At 37.3% G+C, this 19,421-nt stretch overlaps 1 protein-coding gene across 2 annotated transcripts in view; it reads right to left on the reverse strand.

Annotated features, from left to right (window-relative positions):
• fibcd1 (fibrinogen C domain containing 1) overlaps positions 1-19,421 on the reverse strand; it is a 177,575-nt gene that overhangs the window by 34,099 nt on the left and 124,055 nt on the right. For both annotated transcript variants that reach the window (XM_004074532.4, XM_011481524.3), the window contains one exon: positions 16,429-16,525. In XM_004074532.4, coding sequence (XP_004074580.1) covers positions 16,429-16,525 — 97 coding nt within the window. The remainder of the gene's footprint in view (positions 1-16,428; positions 16,526-19,421) is intronic.

Genomic DNA, 19,421 nt, shown 5'->3' on the forward strand with positions numbered 1-19,421 from the left:
GCCACAGCAACAGCATAAATATAGGATGAGAATATACAATATACATAACATAGAAAAAAAGCAAATGCACATCCATTTTTATCACTGTTTTTCTCACATTTGGACATTTCTTTTTACCTTTTGTCAACTTTGACATAAAGTTATATTGTATATTTTAGTATTTTTATTGAAAAAACCTGTTTCCCCTTCCCATTATTTTACATTTTGACCTCTGATATAAAGTGGCTGTCACTTCTCGGCTCGTCTACCTGCGATCACATAAGCAGAAAATCCTCAACGAGGAGCTCAATTATGGCACTTGCAAATGCCCCGCTTGTTAGAGGTAAGCTGTATGCAGAGTGGTTATCGCTCTAATGTTGTGCGTCATTTTCTGCAATTTTGATGACAGGAGAAGAGACCACAAAAAGGTTTGCTTTTCTATTTTCTCTAAGTGGTGGCTGTTAGTGTCTTTTATGAAGCAATCAGCTGAACGGATCAGAGCAGGGCTCAGCCAAATAGGAGGCCACTTCCTGGCAAAAAAAAAACAAACCTGAATGTTTCTGACTTTGACTGCTGTTAACAATCGCAAAAATATTAATAAAAGATGATTAATCGTTCACTCCTGAGCTCCTGCAGTAATATAAAAACGTAATTTGTAACTCTAAATTATCATCACAGAGGGGTATTCTTAGGGCTAATTTTAAATAAATTATTCCTTAAAATTAAATCAACAAATAATGGTAGAAAACAGATAAACAAGCATTTATTTAATTAGTGCTATAATCCAAAGTGTGATAAATTAGAACAGAACAGAACAGAACAGAACAGAACAGAATAGAATAGAATAGAATAGAATAGAATAGAATAGAATAGAATAGGATAGAATAGAATAGTATAGAACAGAACAGAACAGAACAGAACAGAACAGAACAGAACAGAACAGAATAGAATAGAATAGAATAGAATAGAATAGAATAGAATAGAATAGAATAGAATAGAATGGAATAGAATGGAAAAGAATAGAATGGAAATAAAATAAAATTGGAATAGAATAGAATAGAATAGAATAGAATAGAATAGAATAGAATAGAATAGAATAGAATAGAATAGAATAGAATAGAATAGAATAGAATATCTGTATTTCTATGGCACTTTTCCCAGAGCGAGTCACAAAGTGCTTTACAAAGAGCATAAAATCAAATCAATACACAAAAAGGCAATAAAACCCAATAATAATAATAGTAAAACAAAACACAGTAAAACGTGGTAAAACTAGGAGTAAATCAATTAAAAGCTCTGCCAAAACGTCTTGACCTGAGATTTAAAACACTCAACGGAGTCAATCTGACGCAACGAGAATGGGAGGGAGTTCCAAAGACAAGGAGCAACAGCTTGAAATGACAGATCTCCTCTGGTCTTAAAGCGGGTTTTTGGAATCCTTAAAAGATTCTTGGACAAAAACTCTTTTCGGACAACACAAGGGAATGCATTCAAAAATAAAGATGCTCCAGTAGAATCGGCGAATCAGAGAGCAGGATAGACCGAATGTCAAACTGAGAAGCACGTTGGAGACACAATATTGTGAGGAAATAATACAATTGGTGAGCAGTTTTTACTTGGAGACATCTAAACTGGTTTTGAGTTTGGATAGAAGTTTGTTCAGTCTGATTTGTATTTGTTTCTCAAGATAATCTGTTTTATTTTACACCCAGCTCCAGAAAAGGGGGCGTCACATTCAATTTGGCATCTGCAGTTAGTATCAGGCATGCTTGAAGAGTTTTGGGACATTTACCCTCAATGTTCGTGAGGGTTCGGACTGTCCTTGTGTGAGTCCAAGATTCAGATTTCTTCTTTTGGAATATTGCAATTAATAAAGATGGGGGGAAAAAATCAATCACAATTTATGAGCCAGCATCAAACACAACATTATTCATGGTGTACAACATTCCCATCCATCCATTTATCCATCTTCTAAGCATTTTTATTCTTATCCTTATGCAGGGTCACAGGGACGTCGGAGCCCCCCAGCTACTTTTGGGTAAAGGTGGGGTTCACCCTGGACAGTTTCCCACTCTATTGCAGGGCCACATTTAAAAACAACAACACACTTACATTAGCTTTTAAGAGTTTATTCAGAATCACAGATTGACCTATGAGGTATGTTTTTGGACTGTGGGTGGAAACTGGAGTGCACAGAAAAAAATCTACGAATGCACGGGAAAGAACATGCAAACTCCACACAGAAAAGTCAAAGCCGGGATTCAAACCAGGGCCTACTCACCATGCAGCACTACTATACTAAGATATTTTTTATGAAAAAAATGTAAGTTTTTAAATTACCTTTAAGAACTAAAACTGTAGGTTTGCAGTTTAATTAGTTTACGCAGTTAAACAAAAAAAAGTTGAATAAAAAAGGGTAAACCATGTCACACATCAGTTAGATTTCATTTAAATGGTAAATGGCGTACACTTGTAAAGCGCTTTCTACCTTCCTTGAATGCCAAAAGCGCTTTGGAGTCACAAACCCATTCAACCATTGACACACTCATTCACGTGCTGGTAGCGGCTCTACTGCCGTACACTGGCACCAACCCTGCAGTTCAGTGTCTCACCCGACAACACTTCGACACATGGGCGGGGTAGGCGGAAATCGAATCTGCAATATTTCGATCAGAGGTTGAACGCCCTACCGCTCCACCGAAGCCACCATTTAATTAAAATGAAGACACACTTATTTAAAAATATGATTTAAACTATAAATAAACAGATTTAGATGATCATGGTAAAAAAGGCCAAAGAGCACCAGAGCCCAAGGAGTCTAAATAAAGAACACTTGCGTAATCAATAAGCTGGCATTGAGAGCATCTAACCTCTGCATACGTGAAATGGTAGTACTGAAGTTGTTACACCCCACTGAGCAGAGACCCTTTTAAAAGACGATTGTATCTGAAATTTAGGGCTTTTAAAAAAATAAAAATCTTTCCATAAATTAACACAAAATACATCAAAGACATGCAAATTATGTACTTCCTGTTTATTCGCCCATCACTGTTCAAATACGAAGATTTACCCTAATCTGCTATTCCTGAGCAAAAGCAGTAAAAGTTAAGTGTCACTTCTGCCATCAGGCCCAACTTTACAGCATCCAATTAGCATCTTTTCTTGCAGGAAATGGCATTAACTGTCAAGAGAAGCGGGGACACCATTCTTAACACTTTCGTTTACTTCACGTCTGCCTTAGGCTGAAGCCACTTTCAAAGAAATTTAATAATCTTATTATCAACACATGTATTCTACAGTTGGCTTATTAAACAGCTGAGCAACTATATTAGCTCTGTTGTCTGAGATTAAAACTATCCATATGGCTACACATGTCGTATTTTCCCCATGGAACTGGGTGGAAGGGTTTTTATTGGAAGACGATGGGTGACAGTGAACTAAAACTCTGAAAATACAGACACAGCTCTATTAGGTTAAATAGGTTTATGGCTGGAATCCAAAGCAAAAAGTAGTAGTTTAAACTAAACTATCATTTTTATTTATTTGGACCAAGGTTCTAAAGTTGAGAAAAAGTACATTAACCCTTTGACACTGAAGATATTGCCAGCAAATGTATAGCCAATGTCTAAGGGTTAACATGTTTAAGAAACTCAATGGTTTATTTATAATGCTTTTTCAATTATTAGTATGGAGGTTTTAAATCAGTTTGAATCAATATAAAGTGTCACAACTTCCTTTTTCAGGTGTGGATTTAAAAGTATTTGGAGCCACTAACTACTGGGTGGTTTGTTATACAAACAAGTCAAACCACAGTTTGTCAAATGTAATACAGTCCAGCTTTACATAAAACAGTCTAGGTCCAACTCCAAATCCCCTCCAACCATTCATCTTTAGATCCTGCTGTACCCCATTTGGGTCATGAGGCTTCTGAAGCCAACCTGGTTACTGCTAGGTGAAGGCGGGGTACACCCTGAACAGGTCACCAGTCTGTCGCTGGCCCACCCACTCCCTCTCACATGTACACTCAAGCATAATTTGGAAACACCAATTAACTTACTAAGCAAGTTTTTGGACTGGGGAAGAAACCAGACAAAACCCATGCACCGGAAAAAGATGCAAACTAGAACATGCAATCTCCACACAGAAGGTCCCAGCATGGATTTGAACCAGGGCCTACTTGCTGTGAGGTCTTCTTATGTCGTAATGACAAACAATAGGTTTTAACAGTCGCTCCGCCTTAACTGGTCCCTTCCATTTTTCCATGGATCTACAACCAACGGGGCCAATAAATGGGAGAGTTCGGTCCGGTTTAATGGGTCCAGTAGATAATGGAAACGCTGACAATACCAGACTGGACCGGACCAGACTGCACCGCTCAGTGTAAACAAGGCATTAGGGTCACCAGTAATTTTGTTTTTCTCCGAGCAATATTGAGGAAACGTCTGGTTCTGGTCGAGGACTTCTGATTCTGAACTTTGATGTCTGCAGCTAGGTTTTCTTGGATTTTCTTGGATTATTGGTACCAGACCAATTCAAACCAAGAGATGATGCTGCATATCCACAACATAAAAATACAGTTAAAAGGAGAATGGAGAAAAAAAAATCAGCCCCACCAAGGATTCCTGTTTTTAGATGGCTCAGTATTGCTCCAAACCAGACATAGGATGGATATTAACCCTTAAAAAACTAAGAGGTTGCTAAGAAAATTGACTTTAGAGTGGATCAAACAGTCCAGTGTGAAAGTGGGCCTCTTGGATTTTGCCAATATGGTACCAGACCAATTCAAACCAAGAGATGATGCTGCATATCCACAACATAAAAATACAGCTAAAAGGAGAATGGAGAAAAAAATCAGCCCCACCAAGGATTCCTGTTTTGATATGGCTCAGTATTGCTCCAAACCAGACAAAGGATGTATATTCACCCCTATCAAACTAAGAGGTTGCCAACAAAATTGACTTTAGAGTGGATCAAACAGTCCATTGTGAAAGTGGGCCTAAAAAGTCCAAATTGTGTTTATTGCTTGGAGTAAGCAGCAGGTCTTCTCTGTATTTCTTCATTTCTAACTGACTCATGCTGGAGGTGCTTCTTTTAGGTCACCTGCAGGTCATCACCAAGAACCCAATACTCACATTACAGTAAAACCGCCTATAGGTTCAGAACTGCGTTCTCAAGACATTGTTCAGAGATTATTGAACCGGCTGAAGATCGATGTTTGCCTTTGCTGCACTAAAGTGATTCATCTTTTCTGGCCAGAGCATGGAGGCTACACTACTGTCCAAAAACAAAAAGGATTTCGCAACCCTCTGAAAGCAGGTTGAGAGCTGAATCCTGACCTAAGAAGATTGGCTTTCCTGCTTTATGTGGCTGCTTTGAGTATTGCTTTGCTCTCTGCACTTAGATGTGGCTACAGCTTAGCATCTGGAATCTCACAGCAAACCACAAGAAAGCTATACCTTTTGAGAGCAGTAGCTTATTGTAACATCTATCATTCAAATACAATGAATCCCTGAATGGCTCTCCAGACGGTTTTACTACCATTAATGCATTGATCCAAATGTCCTGTGGGTCATAAGAAAGCCTTGATTACACGAGCTTCCGGTGAGCAAAGGCCCACTACTTTCTTAGGACGAATATCTGGAACGGCAGCAAGCGGACTGAAGCCTCCTGAATGAAAACTGACACGTCTTAAAGAAATTCTATTTAAGCGCCAAGGATTACCATGACCTGGATCACTGAAAATCTGCGCCGACAATTAAAGGAGACCTTTTCCAGGTGCCACTTTAAGTACATCCTCTGCTCGGCCTCTTTACAGAGCTGGCTCTGTGTAAGATTAGACCTTCATGCTTACTTGTGTTATGAGTGTAAAAGAACAGAGACCAGACTTTAAATCCAGGTTTCTCAGAGTTTCAGCAATTTAGCTCAAAAGCAAGAAACATTTATTTATTTATTTTATTTACTTTACTACATTCACTTGGTTTCCAGTGCAAGCAACGTGTCTTTGAACACACAACTCAGAAAATTGTAAAAAAAAAAAAAATGATGGGTTTATATCTAATGTGAGGGTCCAACTATGGATGTGGCTGTCCTCATTGTGACCCCATTTGGTCTATTTTGGTTGAAAAACTTCTGAATGTAAACATCTTGACAGCAGTGGTGCATTTCCTAGTTATGAGTGGCATGTTGAAAAAAGTCTGCAAGATATGCATACTTTACTACTGCAAGCTCCTATAGAATTCCTTTCAACTATTCCCCACTGGAGGTGGCATATAATGTTTTAATGCCTCCTCCCTATTATTTTCTTATTATTTTCTGCATTCTCAGTCTCTATTGCAGACAGTGTGACAGTGTAATGAATTTAACCCTTGTGCTATCTTACATGAGCCCACCCTTACATTGACGTGTTCTCCCTACCATGACAAAGGTGGATAAAGGTGGAAAGATTTCATGTAATTCATGGACACCAGTGAAGATCACAAATCATTGAAGAAAAAAGGTTCAGCGCACTGTCTTGTGGGTCTAGATGACCCAACTCCCAATGTTAAAGTGCCTAGGATAGCACAAGGGTTAAGCAAGTGAAAACCTTTCATTTGTGGCGATAAGAGAGTTGGAAATTATGTTTTTGTAAGAGTTTTGTCCTTAAAATTACAATAAGGATGAATGGCTTCATGTTATATACATGGCAAATCTAATGAGGAAACTGCGCTCTAATTACAAACCCCCAAAAATCTGAAATCTTTGACTTTTACTGCCAAATTTAAAGAAGAAGTCCCTTGTTTATTTGTGTCTAGACTTACAATTTGAGCTCAAAACTACAGTTTTTTTTATTTTATTTTAGAAAGTTATTTGGAATTCATCCTATCTTCTAAGACAGCTTAAAAAGGCTTCAAGAAAACCCCTGGAGACCATACCTGTAACGAAGCAGAAATAGAAGATGTTGATTGCAATGTACATTATAAGTTAGGCTGTTGAGGATTGTATTCCAATAGGCAACTACAGCTAGTGACAAAAGTGAACAACAATCATTTGTAAAAAAAATCTGTCAAACCTTTCCAGGGCTTCCAAATTGTCTTGTGTGTGTTTTGAGTACAATTCCAACCAAACCAAACGCAGAAGTCAAATCAGCACTGTACAAATATGACTCAGCACTATTTGTGTTGCTTTTTGCAAAATGCCACAAAAGCTGAGACCAGATAAGCAAAGTCTGAACAACTATTTATCCGTTAAATACAGCAAAAAACATGTATGGAAATTCAAAAGATAAATGACAAAGAAAAACCTTTGTCAACTGTGAAACTTCCCTTTTTTGTGATTCTTCAAATGATGATCATTTAATAGTATTTTTTTTTCCTTTTTGGGGATTCATACTTCCACTTTCGGCTTCTCCCATCAGGGGTCGCCACAGCGAACAAGTCGCATGGTAAATTTGGCGATTCATACATAATTTAAAAAGTGCTTTTAATATTTGTGTTTTTAATACGGATTTAGTGCATCTATTAAGATAATTGGAAGCTACTCAGTGACATTTGTTTAAGGAATAGATTTGAAAAGGAGAAGTGTGGCTTCTAGAACTAGACTTTTTTATCAGACTGTCTTTCTGAATGAAGTTGCTTTGTATTAGCATTTCTTCTTAAAAAAACATTTTTGATAAAAAAAAAATACCTTAAATAATTAAAAAAAACTATACTAAAAATAACTAACCACATTTCACACAAAGTATTTGCTGGGAAATACACAGGTGAGACAAGATGTTTCTCACTAGTATGACAGTGCAAAGAAGGCAAACAATTACATACCAATCAACTAAAATAAAAACAAAAAATAGCACTACAATAAGATAAAATAAAATAAAATGGTGACCAGCATTCAGTGTTAAATAATATGGATGAAAACACACCCAAATGAGCCCCCCTTATAAACACTTTTAATTTGACATGCCATGTATTGATCAATTTATATCCCAAACCCATGATAATGTTACCATACAACAACTGTGCTATTTACAATCAGTTACAGATATAAACTCTATCATATTCTGAAAAAAGTGCAAATATGTTGCATTTTTTCAATATTTTACTGTTTATTCTAATAAATAGATTGAATGCATGTGTTGTCTTGACGGATGATTTGGGTGGATTTCGGTACTGAGTGACACACACTAAACCAAATACACGTGTGAAGTTTCCACGGCCAAACCAAGTGTTCCTGACCATTCTAGTGTGAAAGCACCATCAGTTTCTCCATGAATACCAAACATTTCTCTAGAAACCTATGTATACTGTTGCAATTTTTCACATGGATGACTGATTTGACAAAGACCAATAGAATCCTGTCACAACGGATCCAAGGCATTCTTAGTGAAAGGTCAAAGGAAAACAGCTGAAACTGCAGGTTGTAAAGATGGGAGCTTGAAACCACTTACAGGCTGGAGTCGCCTCTTTTTTTTTTTTTTTTACCACCCTTCGCCCACTAAAACTGTTTGACTGTAAACCATCTTTTATGTCTGTATTTTACATCAGTCTTGTGCTGAGAGAGGTTGATTGATGAGAAGCTGCACTGAGAACAAAGCACTCAGGATGTTTCCTTACAATACATTTGAATTGCCTTGCGAGGCAGTTAATTTACGGCCTGCATTTGTGCGACTTTTGGCTTTGCTGTGGTAAAACCACCTCAGAATAAAGCAATAGCCAAAAAAAACAAATAATCTTTGGATCGTCTTATTTCAAACGAGGCGTCTTAGCTGCAGACACCTACGCTGCATGATGTGAATGCTAACCAGAATAACATCTCATTTGGTGAATAAAATATCTAATAGAAACAGTCTAAAGCTGAGATCAGCAGGTTTTATTTGACATTATTGAAACTGGTGTGATGCACTGACTTCTATATATATTAAACTTCTGAAAAACCAAAACAGAAATAAGTAGAGCCACTCTTTATTTAGCATCACAAATGTCTAAAGCTTAAGAACTGGCTCTAGAAAAGATATTTTTTATGAAAAGGCAGTTTTGTTTTGTCATAAATCCAAACACCAGTACTGAAATGTGCAGTGAGAAGCAAAAACTACTGCAAGTACTGACAACAAAAGGAACATATGTGCAGGAGTGGACTTAGGACAAATGTCCAACAATTTGGGGCCCCTGAACTGAAGACGTAACATAAATTTATAAAATTATTTCCATACCCATCTTAATTTCAAGTCCCACTGCAACCATCTTTTGATCCATTGTAAAAGCCCAAACAAATCAAGAAAACTTTTTTAGGACACAGTTTCTGCAGAGCGGCAGTGGTTCATTAGAAGTTCAACTCTGGGTTGTGGGCAGGACCAATTTTTTTTTTTCTCATAATCCCCTTGTTTATCGTCTCTCCTGCTAGCTTACAGACCCTCACACCCCCAACTTAACGTTACCGGTGCAACAAAAATGGGGAGCACATTTGGAGCAATACAGATGTACAGTTTTGGGCTGGACACCAGCTCAGAAGAAGAAAACGAAGACATACAAGGATCTAGAGTTTACAAGTGAATGTATCAGATTGGAGCAAAGCAGAGAGTTTGTGGCTTGCCGATGTAAGTCCTATGTATCATCCACAAGCTTTTTCCAACAGCATTTTTTGTCTGCTCCTGCACAACAATTTCAATAAAGAAATATTCAGAAACTCAATTTTAAGCTTAATGTCCTTTATATATTTCCCCCATCATAAGAAAAATGCCTCAAGAACATGTTAAAAATACAGTTTTTAAGTGAAGTGAAGTCTGCCACAGCATATTTTTGTTTTGATTAAGATGCGAGTCCTTGACAGAATTAAACCAACAACAACCCAAGAACACAAACCTTGTCTCTTTTTTTTATTTCTGCATCAATTGCGTCAACTTTAGAGTGGTTCGTCACTGTTCGCTTCCCACCCCACCAGCAACCATCCTAATCTTTGTGTGCACAAAGATACACCCAGACTACAGTTTTAAAACCCTGAAAAAGATCATTTATCTGCTGAATATAAGTGCAAGCAACACAGTTTTTATTGTAACAGGCCATCTGGAAAACTGGGTTATTCTCTCTGGGATTGAATTAAACTGTTTCAGACCTATATTACAGGCTGACATATAGTCTTGGCAACCAGGTGCTTAATAGATTTGATGGGAATGGTAAATGTGCCTTGACCCAATTTTATGCTCTTTATACTCTATACCCTTTGGGAGAATAATCAGCAAATTTGTTTTTGTGTTTATAAATATGTGTTTTTTTGAACTGTAGGACAAAAATACTTTTTAGATGTCTGTTTCTTAGAACTAAAATTAGACCGAAGAAAGATTATAATCAGTCAGTTTAAAGAGTTATAGATTTAATGTCTCCATAAATGGCATGGATGCACTGCCCACAAAATGTTTTGTTCATTTCACAGTGATATGTTGTTTTTGTGTACTTTTTAGGCTTTGAAATGTTACGTCTATTACTTTTACTTTTACTTTTAAGGAGAACTAAAGGTTAAAATCAGAGGGCTCTTCCTCTAACCTGATAAACCTTGATATTTTTAAGACACAGTTATTTCATAAAACTGTCATCAAGACAAGTGGAATCCACAATATGTTAATTGCTTTCTGACACATTTACACAGTGATAAAAAGTTATAAAGGTTTGTCAAAGTGCTTATTTTATGCAACAGTTGTTCTGAAGTTCAGACATTTTCATGCAAGTCTGACAAGAAACGGCATGGCCAAAGACACGTCTCTGCAATGCATGAATACAACTTTATTTCTGGAAGGAGGTACTTGAGAGGTTTAGTCAAAACTCCTGCCCCATGTGCCGCAAATTACTGTACAGAAAAAGTGTATAAGTTCTCAATTCAATTAACTTTAAAAAACAAGAGAACTTGGTTAATTATTAGAGAAACACATTACAGACCCTGGGATCATCATCAATTTTACAAAAGAACCTAAATAAAGATGGTCTATGATTAGGGATTATCGTGTCTTTCTTTTATATTAACATGGTATAATAATGAAATATTTAAAAAAAATCTTTATATATTTCAGATTTGGAGTGAAAGATTAGTAATTAAAGTAACTAGACCCCCTTCCACTGTGTTCCCATGGTAACCATTTAAAGGTGTCAGGATTAGTTAGCCCTCTGGCTGTCACTTCCTGTTTTATTTTGAAGGCTGTCTTTTCTGTCTTCATTTCCAGTTCCTGCTGTGTGATCTGCTTCCTCCCTAATGTGCTCCACCTGTGCCTCATTGTCTTCCCTATATAAGCAGTGCTCTTTTCTAAAGCCAGTGCCAGATTGTCTTTCTTTCCCTGTGAGCAATCCAGCCTTAATCTCTCCAGAGTTCGTAGAGCAATTTGTTCCTGATTCAGTCCTCTTTTGGATGGCCTCCTGAACTTATATTAAAGACTCTGATTCTGCCACTCCCTGACTCCACCATTGTGTCCGCCTGAGCTGCATCTGATAAAAGGTAGAAATACTGTAACAAACAAGGTTAAAGATCTGTAAAAAACAAACTCACTACTCATTTAAAAACAAAAAATTCTACTTGAACAAAAGGTTTAGGTGAAGTTGAAATATATTCTAATAATACAGAGACTATGGCAATTTTTAGAGTGTTTTGCATAATGCTTGATTGCCAAACCCAATGCATTTCATTTAAAACATGACATAAATCAAAATGCATGAATACTTTTATTCTACCCTGACAGTGGAGCCTGTTCTGCCTCACACTTGAGCTCCTCACATCTCATATGTTCTAGTTGGCTTGTCCGTGCTCCTGTACTTGGCCGTGGACCTCACCTCTGGCTTGTCCCCCAATTCCATCTGGTTTAAACCCATCTGCTACACCACTCAAACATTTAGTTGTAGAATTAGATGAGCTAATCAAGAGCTCTGGTACATCGCCTGTCCCTCGTTGGAGAGGATCCTTTCTTCATGAGGACACCCCTGATGATTCTTCTTTTTTTTTTAAGTAGTTTTACTTTACCGAGAAGGAGGGTCTAAGAGCAGGGATGCCCAGTTTAGCTTGGTCTGTTAAGCTTAGTTTAGCCATTACCTGTTGTATTTTACGACTGATTTCATGTTCTTATATAACTACCAGTTAGCAGCCCATTGAGGCAACTATCGTTGCAATATTTGGCTATCTAAATAAAATGGAATTGATTTGAATATATTCTCATATATTCTCATATATCATATTTGCATTCATGTCCCTTAGTGTTGGTCACTGATTCAACAAAGTAAAACAAAAGAGCAAAGGTCATAAACAAACTTAGTCTTAGTGCCAAACAGCTTAAGAAGAAGACATTAGATGTTATTTTTTCTTACTTCCTATAGACAGGGGTCTTGAAAAATGTCATAATATAATAATACTAGTGGAGGAAGACTCAAATCCAATTAGCGGTAATGTCCATTTAATGGTTTGATAGCATTTTAATGTTCTGCCTCATTGATTTCTTCATCACTACTATAGTGTCCATACTGATAACACACATAGCCTCACAGAAATGCATTTTTTAAAAGAAATGCTCACCGTCTCAATGGGTCACATGAAAAAGCTTGAGGGCAAACTGAAAAAAATCCTTTTAAAGACAATTATTTGTCTTTTATGGTTATATTTTAGGGTGAATGTTTTATTCATAAATGACTCAGATCTTAAATGTAATGTTGAGAAAAAACACATTTATACAGAAAAAAATTACATAAATTTGGTTTGTGAATAAAGTTTTCAAAGTAATTTTTTTTTATCTGAATAATAAAAATACAAGAAGAGACATGGTGGTGGTAGAGTCATGGTCTGGGGCTGCTTTGCTGCTTATAGATGGCTTGAATTGCTCTAGCTATGAAGTAAAATAGGATGATGATTTGAAATGTGCCAACTGCTTTTACTTTATATTGCTTCCAAAAAAAGGGTTTTGAGGAATTTTTAGTATAAATTTGAATAATTGAGATGCTCTAGCATGTTACATAAATTAAGTTCTCTCAAAAAAATTATAGTAATATAATATTTAGACACAGCATGACCTTATTAGTCAGTGTTCTTTTTCTTTTTTTTATATTTCTTAACATTCTGTTAGTACAACTCTAAAAGGTGGAACAACATCACGTACTTGAAATTATTTTCATCATTTTCTAGTAAAATAAACATATAAAACCAAACCTGCTGAACTCACTGGTGTATTTTAGGTGCAAAATCTGTTTTGTGGGGAAAAAAACAAGCAACTCGATTGTTTCTTTTAAGTTTTACGATGCCTTTAGGGATAACCTCACTGTCACAGAGATGAATCATGAGGAACATTAATGCAAGACTGACCAATGTCACTTTCAACGTCTGACCGCTGCTGCTTCAACAAATTGATTGCCATTAACGTTGTGTTTCTCACGTCTGAAAAGGTCTTTATAGCTTGGCTTCCCACTGCTGTTGTTTTTCTCATAATTACCTTTATAATTAATGTCATCACAGTAAGTTCAACAGCCATCAGAAACTGCAGCATCTAAAGATAATGAGAAACGGTAGCTTCAGAAACAGTGGACGGAACTGTGTTAGTCTGAGGGAAGTTGTAGCAATGACTTTCTGTCCAGGCTGCAGGCAGCCATGAATGCATTTTTCATTTTTGCCCGAAGGGTAATCAATGATGGGACTGACGAGACAACAGCACAACTTGAATTAGCAAAGGTACTCTCAAAGCTTCACTGTATCCTACCAGCCCATTCAAATTCTGCCTGTTAAATCCTAAGCCTTCCATACTCCCAAACTGTTTCTACAGTACACCACAGGGACATCTAACCAGCACTCAAGCCATGTTTTTTTTTATTCCGGCTGCACACTATAATGGCCTCAGGTCAGCAAAGAGACCTAGATCTCCATTAATTCATATAAACTGTGCAAACGCTGTAAACTACTACGCAGGCGATGTGTTTCAAGGACACTGTGTGTTATGATGAAGCCCAAATATATGTAATCTGAATGTGCAGAAAGTTTCCTAACATGACTTCAATGATATTAATGTAAAACTTGTGTTTCATGAGGAAAAGGAGCTCATAAATAAAACTTAAGACCAGGGATGTGCAATATGTTGATCAGAATCAAATGGAAGTGTTGGTAGTTTGCTGGCCATCAAAAATAAAATATGACAATATGTAGCTTTAGAACAAAAATTGACCCGGAGAGGACATATTCCCTCATTTTTACCGTCTTAATATTTACAAAATATTAATCCAGAAGTCCCAGAAGTGTAATTTATATTTAAACAGATTTGGCACTGGTTGTTCAAAAATACCTAAATGGATTTTACGTCTTAGTTGCTCGAAATTCAAAGAATTTTCACCAGGTTTTCTGAATGTGGGACCATTTTTTTCCATCCCAATGTAACAAATTCCATCCTTTTTTCTTGATAAGTCACTGTGTAGTTCAATAAACGCTGCTTCACACTTCACAAAATTTGAACACCCACAGATGTTCCAACATTTTTGTAATGTTTTTAATTTACAGCAAACAATTAAAGCTCAAGGACTTAAGGGCCCGCATCGCCAAATGTACCGCCAAACTCTTTTCTCCAGGAGACTCCAGGAGTTTGGATTTTAATAGATCCTAAAAAATGTTACAATGTTCTTTGACAGATAAATTTTAGTTATTTTTCTATATTAAGTCTATCCTAAGCATGGACACTCATTAAAAAATATATTAAATTTTTGGATTGGGCTACGTCTTATTAAAGAACTGACTTAAATGTTTCATTTGACAATCAGGAAAGCTTTCAAAAAAGTATAAGTTACTTTTTTATGAGTTTGAACTTAAGATGTGCTGGCTTTTGCATTAGGTATTAGAACTTTGATTTTTAAACTACGCTTAATCTAATCATGTTTTGTCAAAGACGTATTCGTCAGTTGTTTGGATGTTTCAAATTTATTACAACAAAACACTTTTTGTGACAATTTACATCACTGAACAATAAAAAGGAATAACTTAGAAACCTGTTTCTGCTTCTCAAAAGCAGTTAAGTGTACCTCAGCGGGGGTACTTATTAAGTCCATCGCCATTGACCATTAAGTCCATCGCCATTGACCAGGGAAAAAAAATGCAGGGGTTTACCCAGTAACATGTAACTTGTCACAAACAACACCTACTTCCTTTATAACTCACTTAGGAAAGTAAAGTAATGTCCTTCACTGAGTTCTAAGTATGACTGCATTATACACTGAGCTTTGGAAATGAACTCTTCACATTGAAAACACACTAAGAAAAAAAACACTTTTTTAGAAAACAAAAATCCTGATACACAAGTTTTTGTTTTGGTGGGTGTGAACAGACAAACTCCAATGAACTGCTCCACTCTTGAAAGAGAGATAAAAAAGTATGCTACATTCACACAGGCCTTAGCAACTACTTCCAATGAAAAGTCTACGTAAATGCGCATATATGGGCGTTTTGGGCTTCCGCGTCCTAAACTCAGGTGTCACTATGCAAGTTTTAAAATCCTTTTTCTGTCTCTATGTACAAAATGTGCTGCCATTAACTGCTTGTTGAATGTTAACCCACTTGAACTTTGACCAATCAGGGACTCAGATTTGGTAGTGACGTTCACAGAAGTGCCAACCGTTTGAAAATTGATCATGAAGGAGGAAAGATTGATTGTGGTTTGTGCCTGGCCGGAATTCTACAACACCAAATTTTTCTTATAGCAGAAGAGACCTGTAAAAAAAAAAGCCTGGAGCAAGACTGGGAAGATTTTCAACATTTCGCACCAAGCCTCTTCCAACTGTGAAGAGGCTTGAACATGCAGCACATGCCTGGTGTAAAGGCTACGTAGCATCAGATTTTATGTTGACTGCAATAAAAAAAAGGTCTTATGAAAACTCTTTCCAACTAATGTATATGGTATAGTGCTCGTGAGTCTTCAGAACACACAACCCAGAGCTATAACCCTCAGAGTATTTCCCATGCGATACAGCAGGTCTGTGACCTTGATCGAGTGTGAATTCTTACACAAATAGATTGTTTTCAAGCTCTAATTACTTTGCTGATGTAAAACTGAAGAAACAACAAAAAGGTGCATGTGGACTTTATTCAGTGATAGCTCATTAACCCCGTGCTGTTCGCACCAAATCCTCTAAGGAGATAACTTTCCTTCTTATTGAATGACAAGTAATGCACTCGTAATGTAGCAAAAGAGCTCATTATCCATCTAAAAATCCCATAAAAGATTTGGAGACTATTTTCATGTCATGGTCAATTTCATCTGAGTGAAAAATGTGAACCTTTTTATTCCTTGTTGAACTGAGAATATTAATGCTGACTTTCTTTCTGCTTTTAGTACTAAAATATTTCTAGCAGATTTTATTTGTCAAGTTAAAAAAATAGCAGTGTAGAGGTGTTTGACCAGTGTGAAAGTGAGGTTTCATTCGTCAGATCCAGACTGGATGTGTTTCTGTTCTGAAGCCAAAATCATTCATTTTAAGCACTTACCGAGCCAGTGTTCACCAGTGATTCTGCCAAATCCTTCCTGATAGGACTCCCATCCTCTGAAGAAGTTGACCGAGCCGTCCTCCCTGCGCTGAATCACCTACACAGCAAGAAAGGAGACCAGAGGTTAAACGGGATTCATCCCACACCGCGCTCCCCCATGCCTTTTTGATGAGTCACTCTCTGTCCCTCCTGTTGGCCGACCAGCATAAGCAATTCTGAATAAACTCCTAAATGCTCACCGTCACAAATAAATAATGCAAGCACTTTCTGTACTGAAAAGGCAATTTGTTTGAAGTTAATGAAAGGAAGCCATTAAATGTGGACTGATGCCGCAGTGAATTGTGATGTAATCGGCATACTTTGGCGAAAACCCTAAAAAGGATTACGTTTATAGATCAATAATCCAACTGTAAATACACTCTTATGAGCACAAATGACATTTATTGTGCCATGAGTCATACACTTTCAAGATTGTGTAGAGAAATTAAATGGTAATACCTTCGTAGCAAGCATAAAAAAGTACTTAGCAATTCGTCTAGACCTGTTGTACATGTGTATTGCCAGCTGGTGAAATATTTAAAACTCTGATGCAAAGTGCTTCTTAAAAGTAAATTACAGCGGAAAAATCACCATGAAACTACAGCTAGAAGGCCTTTTTCCCAGGAAGTGACAAAGTCCTTTCTGTGAGAGTATTTGGTATATTTTGCATGAATAATCTCATAACATGAATGCTCTTTGCACGCACACAAACGGAGATTCAGCAGAGCAAAATCCTCCTCCTAATTATCCCTTTAAACCGCATAACTGTCTCTATTATGATTGTCTTAATAATGATTGCTGTCATCATCGTTTGTTTAAATGAGCTTGGGATGGCAGATCTTTTCATTCTCTTAAAAAAGGCTTCCATGAATGTTTTACACAAGAGGTGATTATCTGCAAAACTTTATACGCTTAGAACTCTGATTATTGAAGCAATAGAGGCCTGCCTTTATTGTTTTACACATATTATGATTTAAATAAAGTAATTCAAAACAGATTCAGGACGACGGACATCAACGAGAAGTGATGTTTTCAAAGAATTAAAGGGCTTAGTGTTTGTTATGAAAAAAAAAAAAGCATTTAAACCACTGATGGTTTCAGAGATGATCAGTTTTTTGGGATCTAAATGCATAAACATTTTTTATAATTTCTGCACAATGAGGCTTTTTCTGGAGGCTTCCAGCATGCCTTTGAATTTCAACAAGTTTGTCACTGCACTGTAGCAAGTGCCACAGACCTTACCTCACAATTGTGGGTGTTTTTGTTTTCATTATTATAATTTTTTTTTAAAGCTGAATGTTGCAAACAAATTAACTCAAATTTACATTTTCAAAACTCTACTGGGCATATTATGTCTTTGACATAACTTTTTAGCTTTCCTATGACCTGGTAGGTTGTAAAGTATAATAATTTCTGCCTATAACTACGCTTCATTAACTCTATTCAATTATTTCTATCAGATTTGGGAAGCATTTGTGAGACCCCTTTATCATCAGCATGATCCAAAACTTTCCTTAAAAACACAATTTAAGTAACTTGATCCATGTTTTCTGGCTAGTAGTTTGTCATCATTCCACCAGGGGCAGTAGAGGGGCTTTTCCCGCTCATTTCAAAATGGCTGCATCCCTGAAATCTCAAAAACACGTGTTTTAGCAAAGGTTTAGCAAATAGTTTAAACTTTATGGTGAGAATAGCTCATCTGTTGCTACTAATTTTTTAAATGACTGCTTTCTGTATTGAAAAAATCTTAAAAAAAAAAAAAAAAATTCCGTTACACCGTGGTAAAAAAATTTGAGAAAGTGGCTAAACAAGGCGCTCATGTTAATATTTTAACAACGTCTCAAATCCCCCAATACATCATAAACAATACTATCTCAGAAAAGAAAATTAAATAACACAAATATTTGTGGATTTCATATCTTCTTTCTCTTTCGGCTTTTCCCATCAGGGGTCGCCACAGCGAATCATCCTTTTCCACCTCACTCTATCATGAACATCTTCTACCCTAACGTTAGCCAACTTCATGTCCTCTGTTAAGACATCCATATATCTCCTCTTTGGCCGTCCTCTTGCCCTCCGGCCAGGCAGCTCCATCTCCAACATCCTTCTACCAATATATCCACTATCCCTCCTCTGAACATGTCCAAACCATCTCAGTCTGGCTTCTCTGACTTTGTCGCTAACACAGGCAACATGAGCCGTCCCTCTGATGTACTCGTTCCTTATCCTGTCTAACCTGGTCACTCCTAAGGAGAACCTCAACATCTTCATCTCTGCTACCTCCATCTCAGCCTCTTGTCTCTGTCTCACTGCTACCGTCTCTAACCCATAGAGCAGAGCTGGTCTCACCACTGTCTTGTACACCTTTCCTTTGAGTCTTGCTGGCACTCTTCTGTCACACAACACTCCTGACACTTTCCTCCACCCGCTCCAACCTGCCTGCACTCGCCTCTTCACCTCTTTTCCACACTCCCCATCACACTGAACTGTTGACCCCAAGTACTTACACTCCTGCACCTTCTTCACCTCAGCCCCCTGTAACCTAACGCTTCTACCTTGATCCCTCTCGTTCAGACACATGTATTCTGTCTTACTACGACTGACCTTCATGCCTCTTCTTTCCAGAGCAAACCTCCACCTCTCTAGCTGTTCCTCCACCTGCTCTCTACTCTCACTGCAAATTACAATGTCATCCGCAAACATCATTGTCCAGGGAGATTCCTGTCTTACCTCGTCTGTCAGCCTGTCCATCAGCATAGCAAACAAAAAAGGACTCAAAGCTGATCCTTGGTGTAGTCCCACCTCCACCTTGAACTCCTCTGTCTGACCTACAGCACATCTCACCACCGTCATACTTCTCTCATACATGTCCTGAACTACTCTGACATACTTCTCTGCCACTCCAGACGACCTCATACAGTACCACAGCTCCTCCCTCGGCACCCTGTCATACG

This window comes from Oryzias latipes, chromosome 12 (genome assembly GCF_002234675.1).
Source record: "Oryzias latipes chromosome 12, ASM223467v1".
NCBI lineage: Eukaryota > Metazoa > Chordata > Actinopteri > Beloniformes > Adrianichthyidae > Oryzias > Oryzias latipes.